The sequence below is a fragment of the Astyanax mexicanus genome, chromosome 1 (genome assembly GCF_023375975.1).
Source record: "Astyanax mexicanus isolate ESR-SI-001 chromosome 1, AstMex3_surface, whole genome shotgun sequence".
NCBI lineage: Eukaryota > Metazoa > Chordata > Actinopteri > Characiformes > Acestrorhamphidae > Astyanax > Astyanax mexicanus.
In genome coordinates this window covers 109,005,979-109,030,363 of record NC_064408.1, presented here as the reverse complement: position 1 = coordinate 109,030,363, position 24,385 = coordinate 109,005,979, and the positions used below count along the sequence as shown (strand labels likewise).

General features: G+C 35.5%; 1 protein-coding gene across 1 annotated transcript in view; it reads left to right on the top strand.

Moving 5' to 3' along the window:
• Nucleotides 1–24,385, top strand: part of tmem145 (transmembrane protein 145) — a 71,227-nt gene that overhangs the window by 39,905 nt on the left and 6,937 nt on the right. The window contains exons 3-14 of the mRNA XM_022679776.2: nt 3–80; nt 4,673–4,759; nt 4,910–5,008; nt 10,005–10,089; nt 10,437–10,508; nt 10,673–10,741; nt 11,871–11,951; nt 14,510–14,588; nt 15,993–16,086; nt 16,965–17,137; nt 17,379–17,499; nt 18,746–18,931. Coding sequence (XP_022535497.2) covers nt 3–80; nt 4,673–4,759; nt 4,910–5,008; nt 10,005–10,089; nt 10,437–10,508; nt 10,673–10,741; nt 11,871–11,951; nt 14,510–14,588; nt 15,993–16,086; nt 16,965–17,137; nt 17,379–17,499; nt 18,746–18,931 — 1,224 coding nt within the window. The remainder of the gene's footprint in view (nt 1–2; nt 81–4,672; nt 4,760–4,909; nt 5,009–10,004; nt 10,090–10,436; nt 10,509–10,672; nt 10,742–11,870; nt 11,952–14,509; nt 14,589–15,992; nt 16,087–16,964; nt 17,138–17,378; nt 17,500–18,745; nt 18,932–24,385) is intronic.

Here is a 24,385-nt window from a genome sequence, read left to right as displayed (position 1 = left end):
AGTCACGCTGCTGTCAGAACATATTGCTGTACTTTGATGAAAGCTCGCAGTGGCCAGCTGTATACAAGAGGCCAGAGAAGGTGAGGCAGACACTGATTGTGCAGTCTATTTGTGAGTGTGTGTGTGTGGAGGGGGTGAGGGAGGGTGTTGGTGTGAGACGGAGGGAGTTACAGAGTGTTGCGGAGGACACTCCACTCAGATGAGGAGTATCTGCAGTGCTGAGCAGCTCTCTGGATTACACGCTCGGCTCTATCCTCCAAAAGGCCAGAGTGCCGCCTGCATGGCTGAGTGTGTTTAATACGGCCATCTTTATTCTTCTTCAAGGACGTTCTCTTCCAGCATGAACTGGAATCAGGCAGATCTGCAGTTTAACACAGTGTGATTGAACTATGATGAGATTTAAGATTTTAATTTATCTTAATATTCTGTATGGCAAGGTAGGTCTTGCAACATGACTCACATTATGAATAGTAACCCTTTAAAGCCTGAACCATCCCATAATTGCCATAATATTCTAATACTTACACAATATTAAAAATCAACCTTTTGAGCAATAATTAAAATATATGCTGTATATAAATTATTGCTTGCAGAATAAAAAAATATATAAAAAATCTAAAATTTTATCCCCTCACCCATCTCATTTTACACAGGTAAAATATTAATTGAACTTAAGGAAATAAGGAAACAGAACACATCTATCTATTCGTGTTTTTATAATTTATATGTTTTTTATTACTTATTTAATGTTAGATATAATTTTTTATTTACCTAAGGTTTAATTAATTTTAAATAATCACAGATGTTGCAGAGGTTTAAAAACACAAAATATGTAAAATATAAAACTCTTGACTTAAAAGGCTAAAAATAAACACTAAGCCTTTAAACACTTACAATTCATCTTGTATGATTTCCTAATGTTAAAAAAAGCCACATCCAAAGTACATCCACTGTACTTTGTAATGAGCACCCATAAGTTTATCAGTCACTACCTGTGTTAGTGAGTGCATTGTTAACTGCAGCTGATCAGTATTACCCTGAATCGAATATAGTCTGGTTCAATCAAAGCTTTTAAACATTAGTGTTAAACATTATCGACTGTATTTGTTAAGCAAAGTGAGGGTGAGCAATATGATAATATTTTGTTGAATTGTAATAAACTCTGTTTTTGAGATACATAGTATGATTGTCCTGAGCTCATCATGGCTATTCAATTAAATAAAAAAAAATGTTTTTTGCTGTCTGTGTTTGAAAACAATTTACAATAACAACTACAATAACAATACTCACGAAAGTATTAAACATTGTTAAATATTAATGGTAATTTGTAATGTGTCAAGTAATTATTAATTGACACTAGTTAACACATTATTAACCTAATTGCTAAATTCAATGCTTAAGAATGTTGTAAATAATAGGGAATAGGGATATCAGTTTAAAATGTTGTAATGGTTCATAATGTCTTAACTACTGTCAATTAATAATTGGTTGAGATGTTCTGTCATAATTTCTGTTAATTAATGTACACTTACATTAAAGTGTGACCTTGAGTTTCATTAAAAAGAGTGTACTGAGTATGGTGTAGTTGAATACTATTTTTAATAATCTGCTTCTATTGATGCATTTTATCTGACTGACAAAATAATGTGAACAATATTGTGTATAGGGCTGCCACAAACGATTATTTTTATAGTCGACTAATCACCGATTATTTTTTATGATTAGTCGACTAATCGGATCATACGTTAATTGAATATAAAACACAGTTTATCACAATAGAATGCAGCTGCTATTATACAACCAACATTAGATTTCAGCTATATGCTAACTAAAAATAAAAACAATTAAAATCATAGTTCATTAAACCTTTAATGAAATATGCAGCTTGTTGTAACAGACAATTATTTTTTTTGGCCACGATGAGACAGGGCACTGCCCAGCTTTCCCCCTGTGAATTAACAAAACAGATGGAGATGCGTGTGGAGTAATGGGGCGTTAAAGAGTTTTATTCAGAATGACAGGAGATCAGTGTAAACAGGGAGAGGGAATGGGGCACTGTTTTTCAAACAGGTGTTTTTAGGCTCTGGGTTGTTGATGCCATTGCAAAGATAATTATTGTTTTTAATGATTTTTAATATTTCACAAAATTAAGTTAGTAAAAATAATGAGACTGAATCGACTAATGCTCTTAAACAGACTCAATAAAAGCTTGATAAATAATGACATGTGTGTTGACATTAATTAATTTTTTTTATTTTTCCTATTGCTACCAATGTTAACAATGTTAAAGGAGAACTCTGGTATGAAATAGACTTTGGGTGTATTAAAACGTGATTAAAAAGTACTTACCATTGTTGAAGAGCCCACCTCCGTTCTCCCGCAGCTTTCCAAGATCCAGTATTTTGTGCACTAGGCCCAAACATGCTTTAGAATGGATGATACAGGGCATATTTTGCACCTGCAAATGAATAATTATTTCACCGTTATCAAGGCTTAAAGTAGATCCACACTTCATTGGTAGAATCCGGAGAGCGCTGACATTTAAAACTAGGCATTTAGAACTTTAAAACTGCGCAAGAATAGCATAGGTAAATCTCCAGGCGATGCCATCTTAAATTTAAGTCACACTAAGTCAATAGTACAACTTTTTGAGCAATGTTTATGTAATTTGTTGTTGGTTCTTTGCATTATAATATCAACAGTAATCAGATATTTTCAACAACAGCTGGAATTCATGCATTTTCAAATAATTAATTTTACTTATTGTGACTTAAATTTAAGATGGCGGCCCCGGAGATATACCTATGCTATGTAAAGTAAACAGTGTTTTTTAATAAGCTTCTTGTGCAGTTTTATATTTATTATTGCCTCTATTTAAATGGCAGGGCTCTCCGGATTCTGCCAATAAAGTGTGGAGCTACTTTGAGCCTGGATTACAGTGTAAAAAACGATTTATCTGCAGGGGAAAAATATGCCCCATATCACCCATTGTAAAGCCTGTTTGGGCAAAGTGAACAAAATACTGGATCTCAGAAAGCTGCAGGAGAATGCAGGTGTGCTATTCAACAAAGGTAAGTACTTTTTATCATGTTTTAATGTACCCAAAGTCCATTTCACACCAGAGTTCTCCTTTAACGCACACAATTCATCTGGAAACACGTTAACACATTACTTTTTTTACAATTTTTTGCTTTTTTAAATTTAAGTTTTTAATTCACTCTTTTTATAGAGACTGAGAACGCATTAATGGCTCTATTTATCAGTGTAAATATGGCATCAGTTCAGAACATAGATTTTATTTAAGGTAGATCTGTTTTTAATCAGTCAAGTTTTTACCAGTTGCCTCTCCATTGTCAGAAGTCATGTTCTTTTCAATCACAGTTCTGAGGTATTTCAGACTGTCCACTTCAGTTTGGTATGTCTGAGCCCTTGGGCTGCTGTTCACTGAGAGGACCTTGCTGAATCTCGAGTGCACATGGCACACACACTGCTGCCCTTTCATTTCACTGTGACAACAGAACATCATTGGTGCAGAAATTCTAGGTCTGTCATTATTATAACTATTCTTCATGGATGATATTTTGTCCCAGAGATAATTGCGATAATATCATATATCTTATAATATTATCGCACACCACAATATGTCATTTTAAGACAATATCACTGATATAATACGGATAAATAAAATTATGCAATTACACCCTTATAAAAAGTAATGAATTTTAACAGTGACTGGTGTTAGTTTTGGAGGTCATGCTCTGTTTTTTGCCTGCCATTTTTTTTTAAATGCCTTAAAAAATAAAACATCTATTAACCTAAACTAGCACATCTTCACTAGTTGTAATGTGTATGTTTTCTATGTGTATAGAAGCTTTTTGTTGATGCACTTGATATGGTCATAAATTAAATCACAGTATTTCAAAATTTTTGCCATAATGATATTCTGGGCAATATATAAGAGTATTGGGAAACAAAATAGCTCCAATCTACCACAGTTCGAAAGTACAGAATATTTAGATCATGCTTATAAACAGCAAATATAAACAATTATATAAAAAAATCTCTTAAGGCTTCACAGTAAATAGCAAATCAAATACATAATAGACTTTGTGAATTTGTGTATATCTAGAATATAACTATAGGTTTTAGTTGTCTTTTATTTTTTGTTTTTTTATTGTTTTGATTCTTTGTTTTTATAGAGAGATCTTTTTGTTAAGTGCATTTAACTATGACGTGTGATTTATATTTATTATGTATTTTGTGTCAGTTGGACCTTAGGAAAAATAGCTGCTATTGCGATAGCAGCTAATGAGTATCCAAATAAAATAATAAAACAGCTTTAAAGAATATTGCTATTATTAGGATGAGTTTTTTGTCGTTTGGCAAATTATGATATCCTATTTTTATGTATGATACAATACATATACACCCCTATATGGCACTGCTCCTCACATGCTTGAGCCCCACCTGTGACACAGAGTGGATGAAAAAAACTGAATTTAACACAACCAATAAAATAGTGGTAAAGTAAATTCTTCTATAAACAGAATGACCTACAAGTGAACCCAGTGACAATAATGCACTCAGTAAAAATGTATTGCGGTCATGTCCAAATATTGAATGATAAAACAATAGTGCTAACGCTCAGGTGTTGTCTGTGTATGTGCTACAGGACTGCTACCAGAAGGAGGCGGTCCTGAGGCCCGAAAACAACCAAGTCATTAACCTCACTACCCGCTACACCTGGTCAGGGTGTGTGGTAAGTAGAAGTGTAAAAATGCAGAAATTTCTGTTTCTGGTTTCTAAATTTATTGATATGAAAGTGGTGATTCAGCTACATTAACATTGGAATGGAATAATAAATGTATCTTTTATGATGTGAGAATTGAATGTAATTTTTGTGCCTCAGGTTGAAGGAGAGGGTGATGAAATTTTAAGCTGTGTCGGAGGCCGCAGTTTTCGTTCTGTTAGAGAGAGATGGTGGTATATAGCCCTCAGCAAGTGTGGGGTGAGTAATGATTAATAACATTCTTATCTCTGTAAAAATGCGGTTCATGCTAAATTTAAACACTAAAATCATTTGAGATGCAGTTTCATAGGGCATTTGTGTAATATATAAGGAATCATTAAAATGGTGCTGTAAAGGGTTCTTTGACCTCTGTCATGGTATCATCACTTTCCATAAGTTCCATAATAACCATGTTAATCGTGTTTTACATCTCATTTATCCATTTTTGTCCATACATTTACACTTGGGTCTGGACTAAAATCTAAAGTGTGAAAGGTGCTGGGAACCACAGTCTAGACCAAAAGAGGTGGTCTCGATCTGGATCAGCTGAACCCTGGTCCAGTTCGTCCATGCAGGCTGCAAAAGATTACAACAGCAGGTGTACTGTAACTGTTAATGAACTGAAATTTAAATAAATCAGAAGGTAATCTGTTACACTCATTCTGCTGTGTGACACACAGGCACGCAAAGGAAGTCAGATTTTTGGAGGGAGGCAGAATTTGGCACAATACCTGGAAATGTAATTTGCCAAATTGGCATGCTGTGGGATCAATGAACACCCCTCTAAAAATCAACCAGTGTCAAGCATAGAGGGACGCAGCCCAGGATGACAGAACATAGCAGACTGCCTCTGTTGGGCCTTTGCGTAACCCTCACTTCTTCTGTGTGGCACCTGTTCTCACTATGCATCACTGTGTGCTTTGCTCACTCATACATTGGTTCAGACTTTTAGGTGTGAAAATTGCTTAAAATACCTGCATTTTGAAATCCTAACAGGGAAATAATTCTATTTTATTTTTCGCCCCCATTTTAATTTTTCATATTTTTAATTAGACCTTTATGCCACTACCATGATGGGATCACCCTGTGATGAAAATGACTACCTAGCTACCTACTAGGGCTGCAACTGATAACTATTGTAGTAGTCGACTAATCTGCTGATTATTTGTTCGATTAGTTGATTAGTCACAATTATTTTTTGTTGTGCCTTCCATTTGTACTTCATACTGGTGAGAACAGCTAAATATTTAGGCCCCAGGGCTGAATTTACAGTACATTATGACAATTTGATGTACCTATATTAAACTAAAAATTACAAAGTATATTATAGGAAACATTCCACAGGCTGGATGTTATTTTCAGGAGATTCTAGGATATTTGTATGTTTTTTTTTTTTTTTTTTTTGTACTTTTTTTCCAAAAATGAATGACTCAAAGAAAATATTTTTGGTTTATTAAAGTCTGTAGTTACTATAACATATAACTTAATTTTAATGGATAGATTGGACAGAGTACAGTATCTCACTTATAACACTTATCAAGCTAATGTTCGTTTAATTAATGTTAATGAAGAAACAAGGCCTGTTTAAACTCCCCTCAGCAGCTCTCTGCAGTAATTTAACTCACCACAGGTAATATAGAAATCAGTATTTAAACTGAACAGAACTAGTAAAGACAGACTGTAGAGTATTGTGTGGAGTTAAATGTGTTTGTTTGTGTTTAATGGACACAACGCTGATATTACACTGTATGTGCATCTCTCCCGCTCTATTACACGTTGCGTCCCACCCACACTGAAATCTCATTGGCCAACTAAGCATGAGGAGAGGGCAATCAGGATGCTCACTCTCTCATTATATATGTGTGTGTGTGTGTCTTCCTCTCTCACCCTCTCTTTCTCTCTCCCCATCACACAATAACGACTAGTTCCTATGAAAAGATAAAGAGTATATAATAAAGTGGCAGCTCAATGTATACAATGTAATCTACTGTACGTACTTGGCCAGTTACACAACGTTTGTGGATTTGTAGTTTGTCAAACATGATGGAGGTACAATTGCAGCATGTATGACTGGTGTTTATAGACTATACTACTGTTGATAGAAGTATTAGGGTGACCTTTTGAAGTGTATGGAGTTGTTTGTTCTGCTCACACAATCAAATGCTGTAAAACCGATGCTGAGATTGGTGCTTTAGAGTACAGAGGAATTATGACCCAAAACACACTGCAGAAGCGTCCCAGAAGCAGTGTGGATCTGAGGATAAAGTTCAAGCTGTCGCCCTGTTTTATTTATAGAGCTTCTATTTTAGAGAGTCAGAATTAATCGGACGCTCAGTTTATTGATTAGCTTTGTACTGTTGCATCATTCACCTGGTAGACCATGAAATGCCACATTAGTTCAAAAGAGCACTGACCTTGCTCGCGTTTGATGTCCCTTCCTTTCCATCAGTTACTGTGATGTTAGCAAATGCAGCTGTCTGTCAGCTAGTGAAACAGAACCAGCAGTTCACAGTCGTATTCAGAGTGCAGACCATAATGTGCACACCATAATTATAAGGCTTCAGTAACTAAAAGGACAGACAGTACTGAGATCTTACAAAAGTCTGTAAAAGAAACTGAGATCAACTTGTTCCAGTGTGAAGGAGAAATTAGCATGAATAAAACCCCTTATGATGATGTATGGTGATATATATATAGCTGCAGTGGAACAGGAACACTTGTCTTATTGATGACATGACTGCGTAGAGCAGCTCTGAAGAGTACACAACCATCTTAACTGCTTCTATTCAACCAAATTGCTGAAAATTAACTGGACTGCATTTCACCTTGAATCAGCACAACACCCTCAGAGGTGCTGCTGTAGCAGTTACTGAGTTTTCAGGGCCAAGAAGCAAAATGTTCTGGACAGGTCAATTCATTCAATCGAATTGGAGTCTCTCTGAACATGTATTTCACTTACAGAAGGTGAGAACTGAAAATAATTGCATTACATGCCTCATAGCATTGAAGGAATGGGGCTAATGAAAAACTAAAACATTAAGAACTAATATAGGTAAAAATGGGTGAAGTTAAAGCAGCACTAGGTAGGATTTCCTTGATTTTTTATCTTTTTAAGAAGTAAAATTACAGCTTGAAACTCACTGCAGTGCTGCATTGAGGTGTAATAGGAGGAATAGCGGTGCTCTCGTGTCTGTGCCGGGCTCCTCTGAGCTCAAACCAGACTCTGTAAGTTTTTCGAGGCGGCCGCGACCAACGCTCACGAGAACTGCGACCTGCTTTCCGACCTTTAGTTCTAACAGTTCTAGAAGACTACTGGTTCATTCTTTACAAACTAAAATACAGACACTCTGGCAGAAGCTGGAAAGAGACCGAATATGTCTGTGAAAGCCAGAAAACGAGAAAGAGAAACTAATCCGCCTGAAACATTTATTACACTCTACAACTGTAGGGGGAGCCCACGAGCAGAAAATCTCAATCCTACCTAGTGGAGCTTTAAGAAGTAATATGGGAATGGAATGTATGTATAAAAGACTGTTCATTCATGTAATGAGCTAATAATGCTTGTTATACTTTTGCATTTTGCCCTAATGAATATAAAATAATTATCAGAGTGTTTAGTTGTAGCTCAGAAAACAAGCCAAAAAAACGTTAAGCGGCGAGAATGTGCTCACAGTAAAACTGAGCTGGATCCTCTTTTACAGGCTGTACATGTGACGTAAGTACATAAAGACGTGTGACATGGCCAGAAGAACTCCCGCAAAAATTGACCTAAAACCCCAGTTTTTAGAATGAATATATTAACATTAGCAAGGAGGGTTGTTCCAGCACACTGGTACCATCAAACACAATATTTTATCCCTTACTCACTCAGAAATGCTTCTGCTTTCAGTTTAGAAACTAAATAACAGGACTGCGGCTTTAAAAAGAAGGAAAGCACTGACGATCTCAGCAACACCAAAAGACCTGGAAGACCATAAGACACATATATAGAAGATAATTGCAAAATACATTCATTGCTGAGAGACAAAAAGCCTTAACAATATCTAGTCAAGACAGTAACATTCCTAAAGGAGGAAGGGACATAATTCAAGTAAATACAAAGGATTTGCCTCAAGATTCAAACCACTGTTAACATTCAAAAAACATAAAGTACAGGTTAGACTGATAGGAAACATCTAAAAATCCATACCCATACAGCCACACGATTCCACAGAAAGATAAAACCAAGAAAGATGAGAACGATGAGAAAAAAGCACACTACATCATCTGTCAAACATGCTGAAGGCACTGTTATGGCATTGGCAAATATGGCTGCAATTGGAACTGGGTCACTGGTGTTCATTAATGATGTGAGTGAAGATAGTCAGTCTTCTGTAGGTGTTAGAATGGACAAGTGGACAGTCATTAACTGGTAAAATGTAAAGAGATGAAATTAGATCTGATTGGATTGATGGAATACAGAGAAAGTGAGCAGCCTATTAGAGTGCAGCCAATAACATCGTACCTAAAAGGAGAGAGCCAGAAGGTAACATAGACAAGAGAACACCCTGAAACTGGAGTCCATGCACTGGTGTATCCATTTCAAATAGGTTTAATTTTTTTTTTTTTGCCAAACCCTAATAAACTATTAGATTTAAGATCACTTATCAGAATATTTATTTCCATGTGCACAAAACTTTAGTTGTTAAACACTATATCTCTATTTGACTGGAAGTCAGGTCTGTTGTACCTTTGCGCAGTGCTTACTGAAGTCTGTTGTTTTCTTAGGTGTGGATCAGATAAAACACAAGACCCAATTGCTCTCCTGGTTTTGAATCCCTTTGTTCACAGTTTCTGTCATTACAGACTCAGCTCACTCGTGTTCCAGCCTTTCATTCCTCACCTCTTCCTTTCTCGCTCACTCTTTCCCTACTTCACTCTCTGTCATCCCTTCCCTGCCCCATCCTCACTCCATCTCTGGCTACATTGATTTTGTGACAGTGTATGCTTCATGCTCTTCACCCTTTTGATGAAGAGAGGAGTTTTCCTGCCAAATGCAATCAAAGCGTAACTCGTTTTTTAAAACCTGCCTCAAATCCTCTCAACAACTGGAAGGTCTGGTGCTTTGAAGTTCTTTATAGATGATCTCTTTGTGTCTCTTCCCCACCCTCCTCTCTCTCTCTCTCTCTCTCTCTCTCTCTCTCTTACATACATGCACCAAAACACACAAAAACAGGGTGGTGGACTTCAGTTAGAGTATGAGATGAAACTGACCAATGGCCAGTCCTTCTGGACACAGCATTTCTCTGCAGATGAGTTTGGTGAGTCACACAGTTGTCATGAATGTCATGTGTTTCAGGCCTCATAGAAGATATAATAAAAAAAATTATTCAATTGTAAGCTTATTGTTATCTACAGATAAATGTATTTATTATTTCAATGTAAAAAAACCAGTACATAGAAAATACAGGTTAAATAAGACAGACTCTTTTTATGTTTGGTTATATATTTTTTCCATCTTGATATATTTCCACATGTTTAAATGTGTTAAAAAAGGGTAAATGTAATGCTTGATGTATATGCCTGAAATGTAATGGAAGTAATATGAATTATATGTTTTACATTTACATTACATTTACATTTTGTCTCTGTCTTTTTTCTATATCAGGAATTTTGGAGACAGACATCACTTTCTTGGTGATATTTGCCACTGTGTTCACTCTCTCCTGTTACTTCGCATGTGAGTTTAAATAACAGCAATATATAGCCTCTTTTAATTCTGTGGCTCTTTTTAACTCTAACTCTCTCCCTCTCCCTCTCTGTCTTTCACTCTCTCTCTCTCGCTCTCTCTCTCTCTCTCTCTCTCTCTCTCTCTTTCTTTCTGTCTCTGTGTAATTCTTCTAGATAATCTGAAGGGCAGACAGCTTCTCCATACGACATATAAGATGTTTATGACTGCTACTGGAGTCGAGGGTGAGAGAATCAGTTACTGTAATTCATGCTGCTTAGCTGCCACACACATATCCATTCATGTGCACGCATACACACACTGCAAGAGTCCATGTTCCACATTTTTATTTTACATATTGTAGTTATTTCCCAGCTATAACATTTATGCTGTTTTATTTGCCAAAAAGCATTATTCATATTATTGGGCAGTCTTTTAACCGTGGGTTAAAATAATTAAAACAGTTTTTTAAATGTTTAATGTTTTACTGTGCGTTTAATAATGTTATGTATAAATTAAAAAGATTATCCGAATGGCTGTCCTGTATTGAATCTCTATAAAAACAATTTAATATTGGCTGTAAATTTGGGCTGATGTAGCAACCTTATTTTATGCTATATAAAATATATTATGTCAATTAATGTGTTTTAAAACTTTAGTAATGTCCACCAAATTTTTTTTTAAATGTTGTCAATACCGGGCTCAGATTGGTCCAGCGGACTAAAGTGCTACCACAATAATTGGGAGATCGCTGTTTCGAATCCTATTCATGCAGCTTGCCATCAGCTGCCGGAGCCCTGAGAGAGTACAATTGGCCTTGCTCTCTCTGGGTGGGTAGATGGCACTCTCTCCCCACATCACTCCAAAGGGTGATGTCAGTCAGCACAAGGCTGCCTCTGTGAGCTGATGTAACAGAACCGAGTCGCTGTGTATTCCTCTGAGTGTGCTCCTGGTGTTGGGGCATCCCTAGTGATAGCGGGAGTCCTATTGAGTGGGTTGGGTAATTGGCCTTGTTACTTGGGGAGAAAATGGGATAAAAATAGAAATAGAAATACATTTATATAAAAAAATGTAGTAAATACACTTACTTAATTTTACACCTTTAAATTTGGTTATTAATGGGTTTTCTACTGATTTCTTATCATAGAAAAATTACATACAAAACCTAACACTAACTTTAACTTTATAACCACAAAGAACCTGACCAGAATCTGTTCCATCCCCAAAAAGAGACTATAGCAAAATATGCTTACCTAGTGTTTGTCAGTAGAGTTAGCAGTGCTTCATAAATAAGGACCATTTAATCTATTTTATCTTATGTCTTATGTCATTTTATTTACTTATCTAATGCTGTGATTGTTTTTTCATTCACAGTTCTTAGTCTGCTCTTCTTCTGTATCTACTGGGGCCTGTATGCCAGAGATGGAGTGGGGAATGGAAGCCTAAAGATACTTGGTGAGTGAAGAATTTCTGTCATTTGATTTGATTGCTGTGAGGATTTGACTGTATTCAGTGACAAGAGCTTTAACGGGGTCTATATGTTGGATGGAGCACGATAATTCCAGAGAGCACAGCCTTATAACCCTCTAACTCACACATGGCATTAGGCATTGTGCCAATATTTGATGTTTATCTGCTCCAGAGAGCCCTATTTTATTGGCAGTACTTCTAGACAAGCTGTGTCTGTGCTTTGCACACCTGTGTCAGCAATGGTTTGCAACTTAAATGAGCTGAATTAATTAATTATTAGAGGTGTCCACAAACACATGTGGGCATATGGTGGATATGGGATTGGGTGTGCATTTACACATCTATAGGGCAACATAAAAAGCTAATTGTATTCATTAGGAGTGTACACAAACATTTGAACAAATATTCTTTTAAAATCCTTACTTATACGTTTCTTCACCTCATAATTTAGAACTGTAGCCCTGAATTGAGGATTACTTGAGTGAGGAAGAAGAAGCAAAACTGGTGGGACTTTATCAGAGTGGGTAAAGGAAGCACGTGGATGTTACATTAGCAGCTGAATTGTTATCAAGAGCAAAATAATAATTATTTAAATATGCTCCTCCTCCAATCATTCTTTCATTACCATATTGTGAGTGTTGAGTTATTTGGTAAAATGGATGAAGTTTAGTGGTATTTGGATGTAATAGTAAACTCTGAAGGACACAGGTTCTGCTCGTGTGTGAAAATCCCCAGATGGTGACCTCATTTCTTTTTCACGAGCTGTGGATCTGTTTCAGGTAGTGAAGCTTCAGTGTAGGATCAGGTAACATTTCTCTGTACTGCATAGTGAACAAGAATCATTGTGCCTGCGTTAGCCAAGAACAAAGCATGCCTCTGAGTTAATGTCGATCTATAGTTCTAGTGATCAATACTAAAAAAACAAGATGAAAAACACTTAACTTTCACCGTTATAATACCCCATGCTTATTGGAACACTGAAGAAAATGTGCAATATAATTAAGATAAATCGTTTTTTTTAATTCAGGCCCATTTAAAACTTTAATAAAGAAAATTGGTAAACTTGATCAACTAAACTGGTCTCATACCAACTGCCACATGACCAACATTTAACATTAAAATGTGGTTAAAATAATGTCAGTATTAGCTTCAATGTTAAAACCACGTTTAATATTTGTAAAACAGTTAACAAAAGCAACATCGAAATTTTAACTTGGACTAATTCTACGTACAAATTTATCAGTGTTTTATTATATTTTGATTCCAAGACTACTTTGAAGATCTAAATGTATTTGGTAAAATGGTTTGAGTGTTGTAGGTTCTATATAGAACAACTGTCTTTACTAAACCCTCGAAGAACAGAATTTGCCCAGTGTTGAATGAAAGGAGAATGTAATCTAGAATTGATTAAATGTTAAAAAGTAAAATGTTGACACAACATTGTGATAACCAAACTAATATATATTTTTTATTTGAAAAATGTTGTAACATTCATTTAAACTCAGTATGAGATTGAACTCATTGATGATTTAACCATAGATAAACATTAAAATGCTAAAAAGTTGTTTGGTTTATACTGTAAATTTAACTCATGTGAGACTCATATTAGAAACCTTGTATCTTGCAATGGCAGATTTACTCGAGAAAAACATAACTTTTACAATTTTAAGTGGAAGTCAATGTAAAAATTTAAGCATAAAATGTTTTTGGCTGACAGCCATTATATATATCACATGTTGTTGATCTTGTGAATCTTGTGTTCTGCAAAAATGTACAGTACATGACGAACAGTAGCATATCTTAACTGTCCAATGAAAAACATGTATCTCCAAAACAGCAACTTTACAGGAGATAGATAAAACCTTCATCACTTTTAATGGAAGTCAGTGTTAAAAAGAGTGTATTTCAGTTTCTATTGGTCAATTGCATAAAAAATGTAAGAGTGTAGGGGACAGTTTGACTAAAAATCAACAAAAATGGAGAAATTTGAATTTTCCATTGGACAGTGATAATATATTTTGCTGTACAGGTCAGTGTTTCTCACCACTGGTGCTGGAGGCACTGTGCCGTGCATATTTTAGTGGTTTCCTGTTTTACCACCCTTCCTGCAACTCTAAAAGGGCTTGATAATGAGTTGATTAGATAAATCAGATGTGATGGGAGCAGGTGAAATCACTGCAGTAGGGATGACAGTGATGGTCTAATTCTGTCCTTTTTTAAAATCTGGACCTTTTCACTAGTAAGGCAGACCCTTGATATATATGTGCATATACTTACATATTCAGTTAATCTGTCAAAGAGGCCTGTGCCACCAAGTAAAATATAGATTGAAAATGAAAACTGTATCATCTGCATAGCAATGAAAATCAATCATATTCTCTCTGATTGTGGATCCAAAAGGTCACATACAGACAGAGTACTTACATTTCCTCCTATTTTACAGAGCCTACAGTAGGAATAGAGGCTAGTTTTTGTGCTGAGATATATACCTTTATTGTATTTTTTCTGGTGTGTTCAACCCTCTCCCTTTGCTGTCTCTCCAGGAAAGCTGCTCTTCTCTGTTAGTTTTCTAGTCTTTCTTCTGATGCTGATTCTCTTGGGTAAAGGCTTCACTGTCACTAGGTAAGGCATCATTGATGTTTTTTTTCTGTACACCATCTGCAGTGTGGAAAAGGATGTGCTATAGTCTTTAAATAAAAAAAAATATATATATATGGTGTATCAACAACTTATAATATCTAATAGCTGTCATAGCTCAAATAAATAAGTACTTTTTACACAGGTACCAACTAAATTAACTTCTTATTAGATGTTTATAAGCTCCAGTTACTGGCAGGGTGTAAAATCTCTATCATGATGGAGTACAAATTACTTAAAGCAGCATATTGTTTCATTTCATCTGAAAACAGTAGAGTTGATGAGTGGAGAGGGATTTAAATATTCTAATAAATTCTAACTAGCATTCCTGCATAGTCACATACATTCATTTTAAAACCAGGGTGTCTGGTAGGTCCCAGCACATTTTTCTGGCCATAACTACTTTTGATGGTTACCTGAGCGACCACTGTGCTGCTAATAGTGCTGACACAAGAGCTACTGCGAACATTGAGATGTCAGAACAGCAAACTTAGTCTTCATCTGCTGATTCATGCATCATTAAAGATGCACAGAATTAGAACAATAAAGGCTGATAGGATAAAAGATGTGCAAGATATCATTAAAATCACTAAAATCAAAAAACACTTCCACACCACTCGGCACGTTTTAAGAGTATAAAACGTGAGTGGATAGATGGATGGATGGATGGATGGATGGATGGATGGATGGATGGATGGAAACAATGTACAGGATGTATCATAAAGAGTCCAAAGTGCCCAGGAGTGCAAATGAACAGGATGTACAGTTAAATGTCAATAGAGTCAGTCGGTGTAGATGTACATGTTGTACAGAGTGTGATTATAGTACATATAAAAATTCGCTATGATTTAAAATGAATATAAGACTCGTTCCTCAACTGTCCTCTCTTCTGCTTGCTCTGTTCAATTACACATTTTCACCAAAAACTTACACTGTCGCTTTAAATGAATCAAGTAGGTAACAGACTGCGATGTGAGCATGCTCAGTAGCTCCATTCAGTCTCTCACTCCAGACAAAATTGTGGAAGCTAGGAGTCGCGTCTCTCAAATATGACGTTTTTTTTTGTTGTTGGTGAGGAAGGCAACCTTTATGCACGTATCAATGTGCCCATGAGAGAAGTTTCAGCGACACATTCGTTCACATTACACACAGAGATACAGGTCACTAATATTTGTGAATGTGATCCATCAAGATAATCTGATCTGATCTGAGCAAAAAATCTGATTTGAGCAATGTGTTTTGTAATGTGAACGTAGCCTTAGAGACCACACAGATCACAACTTTTCAAATTGTGTAGCACACTGGACAAACTAATGCTTCCCTCTTGGTTTCTTTAGCATGTATTAAATCAAAATTCACACGTTAACTGAATGTCTGTTTGTCTTTAAGAGCAAGAATAAGCCACAGCGGTTCTATCAAGCTATCCATCTACATGACTGTCTACACAATCACCTATATCATCCTCTTTATATATGAAGCTGAGGTAAGACATGTGTATGGTTTTGTTCAGTATTGTTTACAGAAATGTCACATTAGTATTTTTAAATTATGTTTAAATCTTATGTGCAGCATTTGCATAACAGTGTACTGATTAAAACACTACGGTTTTTGGTACTATGATAAACTCGATATGAGATATGACGTTGATTCAACCATGAATAAACACTGAAATGCTGAATACTTAACTTATGTTAGACTTATATTAGTTAATAAATATGCAAAATGCTGATACCTTGAAACGCAACTATACCGAAGAAAAACAAAACCTTCAGAATTTTCAGTGGAAATCAATGTAAAAATTTAAATGTGAAAAAGGTTTTTGGCTGACAGCAATGATATAGAGCAGATGCAGATGATCTTGTGAATCTCGTGTTCTGCAAAAATGTATAGTACATGGGCCTACAGTAGCAATGAAAAACATGTATCTCCAAAACAGCAACTTTACAGGAGATAGATAAAACCTTCATCACGTTTAATGGAATTCAATGTAAAAAAAACGTTTATTTCAGTTTCTATTTCTATTCAGTTTCTATTTCTATTTTTTAACTAATAAAAAAAGTTGAGAGAGTGTAAGGGACAGTTTAACTAAAAATCAACAAAAGTGGAGAAAAAACTGATTAAACCCTATGGTTTTTGGTACTATAATAAAAAGGCAGTAGAAAACTAGAAACACATTTACATTTTCACTATTTTACAACCTTTATTTTACTAACTAATTGTGTTTCTTACTTTTGTGCCATGTCTCATCTCTATTTTGCTATAGTACAAACTCATCAGTATTGTACTAATCCCTCTGTCTCTCTCTCTCTCTCTCTCTTTCTATCTCTCTATATGTGTATGTGTGTGTGTGCACATATGTAGTTCTTTGATCCAGGTGAGGTGCTGTATGCCTATGACAGTCCTGCTGGATATGGGCTGATGGGTCTGCAGCTGCTGGCGTATGTGTGGTTCTGCTATGCGGTGCTGGTGTCTCTCAAACATTACCCAGAGAAGCAGCCCTTCTACATCCCCTTCTTTGCTGCATACACTCTCTGGTGAGTTAAGCTGCAGCTATGAAAATTATAATTAGTCTTCCCATAAGACTCCTAATGCCAGAGGTATAGAGAGGTATGCAGATGAACTATAATGGGGAAGAAGCAAAGTGGGAGGACTTTATTTTAGCATAGATTCATACTAAGCTATTTTTGATCTGTTGGTCTGCTCTAACACATCCTGAAGATACTCTTACATTTTTAAAGGTCTGAGTCTGTTAACACTGTTGTATTTCTCTGGTAGGTTTTTTGCTGTGCCAGTCATGGCCCTAATTGCCAACTTCGGTATATCTCGCTGGGCGAGGGAGAAGATCGTCAATGGTATTCAGCTCGGCATCCACCTCTACGCCCACGTTGTTTTTCTAGTGAGTTCCACATTTCATGTATTATATATTTATGTTACAATGTCCGTAACACCGCATTGCTACATTGCCATGTATGGAAAATGAATCAACATAATCTGGACAAACGTGTATACAGCTTTGGAAAAAAAATTAAATCTAAAAATGATGAGTTTCTTTGATTTTACCAAATTGATAACCTCTAGAATATAATCAAGATGAAGATGGATGATCATAAACCATCAAACCAAGCTGAACTGCTTGATTTTTTTGCTCCAGGAGTGGCAAAAACTTATCCAAAAGCAGTGTGTAAGACTGGTGGAGGAGAACATGTCAAGATGCAGGAAAACTGTGATTAAAAACCAGGGTTATTACACCAAATATTGATTTCTGAACTCTTAAAACTTATGATGAAAATATGAACTTGTTTTCTTTGCATTATTTGAGGTCTGAAAGCTCTGCGTATTTTTTGTTATTTCAGCCATTTCTCATTTTCTGCAAATAAATGCTCTTAATGACAATATTTTTATTTGGAATTTGGGATAAATGCTGTCCGTAGTTTATAGAATAAAATAACAATGTTCATTTTACTCAAACATATTCCTATAAATAGCAAAATCAGAGAAACTGATTCCGAAACTGAAGTGGCCTCTTCATTGTTTCCAAATCTGTATGTATGTACCATGTGATATGTATATGCTAATTAAGCCTTTAAATGGTTGAATGAGTTAAATGAGTCTGAACTAAATATTCACAACTAAGCATGACTGCCTCTTATATATACAAAATTCATCTAATTGTATGGATTAATGAACTTAGTCTGTCATGTAGTTTAAAAATTTTTTGGTCGACATTGCCTTCAAACCTTTCGTAATCATACAGTATCTGCCTTTTTTTTCTTCATTTCGTCATTCATATTCAAGTATATGTATAGCATGGAGGAAGACAAGTATGTGAGTTGTTAGCACACAATCAGCTCACAACAGCACCCTCTTGTGGAGAAATGCTTACATGCTAAACATGAGTGAGTGAGTGACTGAGTAAGGGCACTGCAGGCCAGGTCCATTGGTTGCTTCACATCTTAAAAAAGAGAGAAAAAAAATAGACTATTCAGAATAGGTATTCTGCTTTGTCTCATTACATCTATATATTCTATATATTGCTGCTATGAGAAATAAATGTATGTTCACTCATTCTCACTATAGTGCCCCTTTTAAACATGACCTTTCTCTTTCTCTGTGTCCTTTCCCTTTAAAACATTTTCCCCAAGGCCATCACACGTCCATCAGCAGCCAATAAGAACTTCCCTTACCATGTACGAACATCACAGATCGGTATCCTGCTGTCCAGCCCTAAAGGAATGGGGGCAGAGAGCTTCCCTCATCATGCCTACGGGAACAGCTCTTTCCTGGGGGACTCCCAGCCAAACTTCACTGAACTTTTCTCCATTCACTCAGTGAGTAGAAATACGAGGTGATATTGCCTCTCTATTACACCATTACTCATTTTCATCTTTTCATCATGGAAAAAAAGAGAATCAAAGAGAATTCCTTCTTACCAGAAGCACTGACATAAAAAAATATCTCACCTCTAACATACAGAGGTGGGCAGAATGACCACTTTTTATACAGTTTCTTTAATGCAATTCTACTTGCTTTTTTGCTCTTTTTTGTGCAATCCATGTTGATCAGAGTAGGATTGCTTCTTTTTTGAGTCATAATTTCTCTCAAGGTCATTCCTCTCCCTCTGAGGGACTTTTTACTTGACACTTTTGACATTGATTTACTCAAGTGGAGCTCAGGTGTGAAGTAAAGATGCTTTGTGACAACACCCATTGTGAAAAGCACTGTACAGATCAGTTTGAATTTAATTTAATTCAATTTTTCAATTCAAAGTTTGTTGAAGCAAACATAGGCTACACACATCTCCCCAGAAGTCTAAATGAGCCTCACGCAACACAGACCAGCAGCAGTTTTGATTGGTCTGCTGAGCCTTGTGCTCCCGCATACACATTCCCACCATCACAGGTAAACTGCAAAGCACAAACCCACAATAATAAATGCGCAATAAAGTCTGTGTTGACTCAAGAAAAAAAAAAACACCCTAAGTTCAGACTGTCTGCCCAAATCTGATTTTGGCATATCATGATTGTATCCAGATTGATTTATGATAGTCTGTGGAAAATAAACATAATATCCACTTTTTCCACATTGGTAGATGTGATAACAATCTGATCAGTCTGGATGCTTTGGCCGGTCAAATCAAATTTCAGATTGTCTTTTGCGTCAATTGAAACATGACAAAAACAACAGCCACATTAAAATCCAGTGTGACTGAGGTGCAGAGATCCAGCAGCATGGCTAAGTAGTTACTGACATCACCTCTGTTACCAAAGCAACGCGTGCAGATATACGTTTGTGATGTCCATACATCAAATCTTATCAGATCAGTGGCAAATAGTGCTGAGAATCTTCTCAACAGACCTGATTTGAGAAACAATCAGTGTTTGTTAACTACACTGCCCTCATACTAGGGCTGCAACGATTAGTCATATAATCGACAATGTTGATTATTTAAATTTGTCAACTACATATTTCATTGTCGACTAATCGTTAATTTGTAACATTACCGCATTTCACAAAGTGCTGAGAACAGAAACGCAATGGGTGATGGGTAAATGTCTCACAGGTTACACTCCACTTAGTCGGTGTCTCCAAAAGTGCCAAAACACAACAGATTACATATTTAATCACTAAATATCACTACTGTCCATGTTTTAACAACATTTAGACATTCAACTGCCTTTTAAATCTCATGTTCATGTTCTTTCTATCGTTTTTTAGAGATGGAGGACATGGCAGAAATAATCATTGACTAATCGAAAAAATAATCATCAAATTAGTCGACTACCAAAATAATCATTAGTTGCAGCCCTACTTCATACATTTGGACAACAAACATGTCTGGATGATCAACTGCACAATATATTTCTTTTGCTAGTTTAAAATATGCCATCAGCTAATGGCTATTTGGTGAGAGAAAGACGAGAGGGGAGAAAACTCAGAGAACTTTGGGCTGGAGTTTGGACCACTTCAACTTGTCATAGTAAGCCAGTCCCCTCTCTCCTATATAGTAGAGTCAAGAAGCAGAGAAAACTGAGTTAAAGGGGAAGAGGGGGCACTGGAGGGTAGCGAAAATTTTGTTGTCATGACACGGAAGACGTCCAGGGGATTCATAGGATGTTAGATTGGAAAAGGCAGGGTGCTTTAGGCATGTTTATCCTCCTACTATGTAGTTGATTATTTAAATTTGTCGACTACAAATTTTATTGTCGATGAATCATTCATTTGTAATTTCATAACAACACTAGTTATCTTCAATTGATATGAGCAAAGTAAGAGCCACAGAAAAACTTCCAGTTGCTGTATTTAAAATATATATATTACTTTTATTGAAATATTTAACATTCCTATATATATATGTATATATATATATATTATTGACTGGTCCTTATTTTAAGACAGCATTTTTCCACTGTGTTTCAGTCTGTACTGGACCATTTTCAAGGCACCTCTAAGTTTTAATATAGTCACTACTTTAGAATCTCTTTAGTCATCTCTTATCTATGTAAAGTAGTCCTAATTAACTTTAATGTGGCTGCCTCAATGTCAGTGTGATCTTTAGTTCAGTGACATTACTTTTTACTTTTTATCTGAGCTGTTTAAGAATACACTTTTATTCATCAGAAAGACACGTTTCTGCTGGCTGTCACACACTTACACACACTACTGGATTTCAGTGCAGTTACATGTCCTGAGGTCTTTAAAAAATAAATTTCAGTTTCTTTTTATATGATTTATATTTTTATACTGTTTAAGTATAATTTTCGGTATCAGTAAACTTTAGTATTTCAGTAAAATAGGTTTACTGAAATTTTCTTGTTTATATCAGCTATTAATTATGCTTATTATTATCCAAGGCAAGTTATCTGATTTATTTTTATTTATTATTTTTTAATTACATAGAAATGAATGGGGGTAATTATGTAACAATTACAGAAATACACTTAAACAACCACAACCCCCTGGGTTGCCACAGCAGCACCTTAGCAAATTGACCTACCTGGGCTACTAAATTAACCACTTATCACACAGTCCTTGTAAACTTCAACATAGTGGACACAGTGGGGGGTCTTTAACTAGCCAGGAGCAGCTAGCAGTAGCTGGAGGGTGAACAGTTGGTCTAGATGGGCTTTCTTTAACTTGGAAAAAGCTAAAGAGATTAAATTAGTTGTGACTGGGTTTATACAGTAAAAATGTTGTGAACAGTTATCAGAGTTTGAACATTTTTGAATATAGTGAACAATATTATACCCTGAAATATTGTGCCATATCACCCACCCCTTATTATCACATCAGGGTACTACTTTTCGCTGTTTTTAGCATATCTGTCCAGTATCATTTATTTTACTTTAATCCTGGATATATGGAGATATTCGGAGTGCATTATTAGTATCATGACATTCTGGATCATAGACTTCTGTTACAAATCTGATAAAATTCTTGTATTTTTAATATGCAATGTGCCATATCATATCATATGCAATAATACAATTTAATTTTCATTTTAATGCAGTAGTGTATTCTTGAAATATTTGAAATAATTCAGAGTTTTCTCATATTGTCAGGAGTATCATTATTGCAAAAATACCATGAATTATTGTGATATTATTTTAGGGCCATATGGCCCACCTCTAACTTTAACTTTTAAGGGAGGAGCCAGAAGGTAACACAGACATGAGGGCACCCTGAAACACTAGCATCCATCTGCTCTGCCATCCACAGATCTGAGTGATTGTGTACAGCAGGCCGGATGAAAATATAATCATCTCAGTTTAGCCCTGATCTTAGTTTCTTATGAATTGAACTCCTGAAGGTCAACCTTAATTTAAAGAGAAACAATTGTGACCAAAAATGAATCGAAGTGGATTTTTTAGCCTAGATTTAAAGATTGAGGTTGAGACTGAGGCTAAGTCTCGAACATTGGCTCAGTGTTGTCTGTAAATGAGTAATTACTGTCAGTCTGATGAAGATGGATTGTAAATGGCAGAATATATTTGCAATAATATATTTAATATGTTCCGCATTTTAAAATGAGTAACTAATTCGGGCTCATTAAATGCTGGCTTATGCTGAATAATTAAGTCACACACGAGTCTGTTAAAATCTTAGTTGGAGGGAATGTTTCATGCTTAAATGAACATATAAAACAAGTAAATATTCCCTTAAGCAGTAACACTACATTAAACTGGAATTAAAAACCACTGGCTTACATGCTTTATTACAGCGTTCTCATCGCACTGCAGGGCAGCAGGGCTTTCTGACACGATTTGCTGTCTCTTTATACAGTCAAGCTTCCAGGCGTAAGATAACATTCATCTGTTTTAATTTTCTGCCAAAGATAAATTATGTATTTCTGCTGCCTCTCTTATCAAACACTAAATAACAGAGTGAAAGTAAAATATGAAGGGAGAACTGTGCCACCTCTTTACCTGTTTACCACCTGAGTGCCATCAGTGATGTTATAACCCTGTAGGCATTGATCAGTGTTCAAGTTGGACACAGTAGAACTAAAATCAATAATAAAATACTAATTAAAAACTAAACAAATGAACTGAATCTTAAAATGATAAAGAATGCATAAATTGCACAAAACTACACTGTCAATCATGAAGACATAAATACAGCTCTGTAAGGAAACTGAATATGTGGAGGTGAAGGGTAATGCCCATTAATTAGTTTTCCTGCCAAGGCTGCGCAATTGAGCCACAATGGAGCACACTATTGATCAGTAGCTCATTAAACGATCATAAGTTTAATTGAGGGCACCGGTATGGTTGTGAAATAAATGGCATTATAAAAAAAAATCTGTTAAAAACAGTAGTTAATGAAAAACATAAAATTATGTTTTTATGTTTTATAATATATAGTAGTATAGTATTATAGTAGTATATATATATACACTACAACATCATTGTTGAATTTGAGTATTTATTAAACTGACACTAATGACATGCATTGATAAAGTATGTTTCATAGTTTCTGTTGTTTCATAATAGTTTAATAAAAGTAAATTTTGTATAGTCATTGCTGAGTTTGCTTCATTAAACTGCCATAATTAGTATTAAATACATTAATTAGCATTTTACTTAGTTTTGTTGGTTTTAAAATGGTGTTAATGACATTTAATTAATATTTTTCATATTCTTCAATGGGTTTATTGCATTCTGCTGCCATAAAAAGCATTGGCAACATTTAATTAGTATTAAATAATTTTCTATTAGTGTCATAACAGTATAATTAAGAAATAATGCACTCGAGGTTCGTGCTATACCGTATAATATTGGCACTACTGATCAGCAAATCAGTATTCAATATTATATGTTATAGCACGAACCTCGAGTGCATTATTGCGATTATACCACAGTTCTATTATCACCGTTTATTGAAAGATTTTAAGTTAAAGAGGACGAGAATATATGATCTGTTTGATTATTAAAAACTCTGAGTAAAATTACTTCCATTGCTGCTCTGCTTATAGCTGCGCTGTTTGGCTGGCAAGCGCTGCATCGTTGCTAGGTTACCTGTATGTAGCAGAGTAATACATGGAGAGCTTCGGTTACAGTGCATTACTGGCTGATCATGGCACTCATAGAAGACCTTTCAGCCAATCAAATTGCAGGGTTGGAAGTAACTGTGGCATAATTGACCCTAATGATTATTCTTCAATGGGCATTAATGACATTAAGCTGTATTTGTCATAGTTTTATTTTTTTGCACAACAGTATTGTTGACATTAATAAGTATCTTTTATGTAGTCTTTGTTATGTTTATTGCATTCATCTGCCGTA